The sequence below is a fragment of the Saccostrea cucullata genome, unplaced genomic scaffold (assembly GCF_032062105.1).
Source record: "Saccostrea cucullata isolate Sc308-1 unplaced genomic scaffold, CSIRO_AGI_Scuc_v1 ctg476, whole genome shotgun sequence".
Classification (NCBI taxonomy): Eukaryota; Metazoa; Mollusca; class Bivalvia; order Ostreida; family Ostreidae; genus Saccostrea; species Saccostrea cuccullata.
In genome coordinates, this window is record NW_026928220.1 from 295139 (window position 1) to 299225 (window position 4087).

Genomic DNA, 4087 nt, shown 5'->3' on the forward strand with positions numbered 1-4087 from the left:
TTACACTGTATATCGAAATACTTTGACAAGTCCATTCAAGTATCCCACCCATAGTGAAGACTTGTACAGTGATAATCTGCATGGACGATTCACTTCATTTTTTATCAGTAAGAACTTCAAGAACTCTGCATCAGGACTCAGAAGGTGTAACTGTTTATTTCGTGGGTCAGTAACAAGGATGTTACAGAGGGAGTCACACACTACATCAGTTGGATCAAAGTCTTTTATTAGGCTCTGTCCACGGTAGACAGACTTCAAACGACCAGAGGGAGACATGATCACTAGTTCCCCTTTAGCTGCACTTGTGCAGTTCACAATACAGATATTACTGTTACTGTTCTGTTTGACTCTGTGTGGTAACGTAAACAGTCTGGTATGACCGTCCTCCTGGTACTCATACTCATGGATGACATCGCCTGTCGCTGTGATGTGTCTCACCAGACGTCTGCTGTGTGACTTTAATTTGTAATCGTCTGATTCCTTGTCTTTCAAGGTGACCAGTAGTCCACCGTCCACTGACCGACAGATTCCTAATGGTTGCAGTGGATCTGTACTAATGACTGTAGAAACAGATCCTGATGGTGAAAGGCAACTGATGGAATTGTTACTAAAATCAGTGAAATATACATCACCATTATCATGATTATCAGTCGCATACATGTCATTAGGATTTATACTAAATATTTGTTCTTTTGTGCCTTGCTGATTGACTTTTTCTGCATAATTTGAATTAAGTTCATTTATATAACACTGGTCTTTAACGATTGTCTCCAAAACTTGTATTGCTGTACCTCCATATTGAAACGAGTTTATTTGCGTCACACTAATATCATCGAAATCTAAAGTTTTTCCAATCAAAGTGTCAAGAAAGTCATTATTGATTTCACCTTTTATAAACCTCACTGAATGTTCACATTCTGTCATATGAACATCAAATCCAGACAGCGTTTTTCTCAGTTCTCTGTCGTTTTCAATGAAACTGTAATCTGAAATGGTGTTTTTGTTTTTCTCCATGAATTCCACTGAGTCAACAATTCCTCTCTTTTTCTCTAACTCAGATTTCACATTGTTCAGTTGATCATTCTTTTTAACTAAATTGTCTCTAAGTAATTGTTCATGGTGTTTCTTGATTTCTGTCAGCTTGTTCATAATATCTTCACAATGATTATGTAGCCTTTCAATCTCATAGTCACACGTTTCTTTATTTTCTTTGATCTGTTGCAATATCATCTCCATCTTTGCATCAACTTCAGGCAGATCCTCTTCCTTGATCTTCTCCAGAAATTTCTGCAGACCTCTCCTCCTTTCGGTGGCTGCCGTGGTTAGAGTTTTCCATTCATGATCTCTATGATCTGTTTTAGCACAATGGACACAAATGAATTTATCACAGTCCTCACATATAATATCAATAGGTAATTCATGGGATTCACACATTTTATTGGGCACAAGAGGAGAGCCCAATGTATATTCTTCCAAGTGACTTTCCGCCATGGTTGTCAGGTGAAGCAACAATTGAGAATAGCCTATTTTAGTGTCTTTGTGTGTGCATGTTAGTTAGTTACCGGAACAATAAAGTTGGTTTTTTAAATTTTTCAGCTAAGTAGCTAAACGTGTAGTGAATAACAAACACACAGGTGATATCTTTACATTCAATTAAAATAAACTCTATATTCCACAGATAAGAGGTATTCCAATATTTATTTCATAGTTTCACGACCAGGAACACATTAAGTTCAAAGACAGTACCGTTGTCAGAAACCTTTAAAGTTAAGGTTCATAAACCCTCTGCTCATTCATATAAAATTTTTCTTTAATTTCATGATTTTCCAAAGAAAATGTATATGCTGAATAAAAGACAAAAAATTAAAGCATGACTGTCGGGGCAAAATGTGACAAAAATGGCACTTAAACTTTACAAATTTATAAAGAAATAATAGACATTTGTGTCATTAAGAGTTATCTCTCTTATCAGAGTATCAATGTACCTTAACCCCCTTCCCCGCAATCACGCATTTTAACGCATATACCGTTTCCTATTTCTGACGCAAAATTTCGCATTTACCGTTTCCCCGCAATCACGCACTTTTCACGGACTTTCAAAAGTACGTTTAATCTTCAGTTTAATACCAATTCCCTTTTATTCTATACTTGTTAATATGTTTTAAAATAAAAAAAAGTTTTAATCTGATTAAAATATTACGTCATAATCGATTTTAAACGTCATTATTGAGTATAGATGACGCAATATTATTGATTTTGTGAATATGATAGAAATATGACAAATTCGTCTCCAATAGCAAATTCTGATATTTTTCGGAGTCTTTATAATTCTGACAAAAGTTCAGATGAAGGAGAGACCGACAGTGACTAAAGTCCTTTTGACTAAGACTCAGAATCAAGCAGCAGTAGTGATGTTGAAGAAAGCGAGGGCATCGCACCAAATTGGACTTCAAGTTTAGAAGAAATAGCGCTCCCGCCTTTTCTTGGCACCACCGGGCCCACACATAATCTAGAGAATGACACTGAAGAAAAAGACTTTTTTCAGCTTATTTTCGATGTTGATTGCTTGAGTATATTAACAGCAGAAACAAACAAATATGCATGTATGCAGCAAAGACAGAATGGTAAGAAAAATACTATTGATTATAAAAATTACTTTGCAATGCAATAGGAATGTTGTACTTGATTGCATGAGCAGAACAGCAGAAACGCAGGAACGCAGGAACCAAGCGCATAACTAGCTGTGGAAATGTAATTGCATACGCATAATTATTTAAGAAAAAAATGAAGATAGAAAGCTATTTGGAGTTAAATAAAACATTACCATCCACAAAAATATTGTGCTTAAATGTATGAACAGTTTAAAATTATTTTGAGTCATATTGTTCCAGTTCAATTTTTGTTTGATATCATTTCAACCGGAACACGACATGGCATAAATTTTTGCAAGGAAATAAATACTCGTGTCAGGAAAAAAAACAAAAAACTTCTAGGTACTTGACCCTTAGCACCTATCAGGGCACCGTCCCGGACCCGCTTTTGGGCTTACGGCAGGGGCTGCCCCCCCCCCTTCCCCAAACCTGCGGTATACTTTACATTCATTATGAATATGTGTTGCACGGCAATTTTTTTTCATTAAAATAGAAAGATAGGTCTGTCTGATTTTCAAAATCAAGTATTATATTGTTCAGGAGCCTACTGTTATTACATAAACAGAGTGCTAAAATAAAACTCTCTCTCTCTCTCTCTCTCTCTCTCTCTCTCTCTCTCATTTTCAACAGTAAGCTGTAATTAGCACTCCTAGATGTACTTATCAAACAAACATTCTACGATAAATAAATAAATATTGAAGGTTAATTCCTACAAAATTAGTATAAGATTGATTAAATATTCATTTGGAATAATTCACTTTAAATTATGCTTTCTTCTCTTTTTTCTTTCCATCGTTTTGTGATCAGGGTTCTACCAGTCTAGTATCTATAACATTAATCTGACTGGTATGCATGGTTTACATTTCTTATCTGCAGAAAAAAATAATATACCGGGGTATATAATTGTGTACTGGTATTTTCTTTATCAGTGCCCTTTTTAGGAAATGAAATAAAAAAGGGGCGGGGCCCTTGTAACCCCCCCCCCTCTAGGAAATGAAAAAAAAATCATTCATTGAAATAATTCAAAATTTATAAATCCTTTGAAAGATTATACAAAATTCTCATCTTTGGTCACGGCGGACAGACAATGATATAATAAAAGTTCCCACTATATCTATGTTACAGGTCATGATCCGCATTGGTACAATTGCACTACAGAAGAGATGAAAGCATATATTGGACTTTTGATATAAATGGGCATCAACAAGCTACCGGATTATAAACTTTATTGGAGCAAAAACAAGTTCTTGGCAAATGCCGGTTTTCAGAATGTCATGCCAGTAAAACGCTATGAAAAACTCACCCAGTATCTACATTGTAGTTCAGTTACTGATGACAATGATCAATTGTGTAAAATCCAAGCCTTGATGGACATGGTGTCATAAAACATAAATAAGTCATACAGTCCAGGGCAGTACCAAACTATTGATGAAGGG

General features: G+C 35.4%; 1 protein-coding gene across 1 annotated transcript; it reads right to left on the reverse strand.

Moving 5' to 3' along the window:
- On the reverse strand, positions 1-1491 carry LOC134276814 (uncharacterized). Its single transcript, XM_062759106.1, has one exon. It carries the CDS (start codon positions 1489-1491, stop codon positions 1-3), a length of 1491 nt encoding a protein of 496 aa, XP_062615090.1.
- Positions 1492-4087: the final 2596 nt, after the last annotated feature.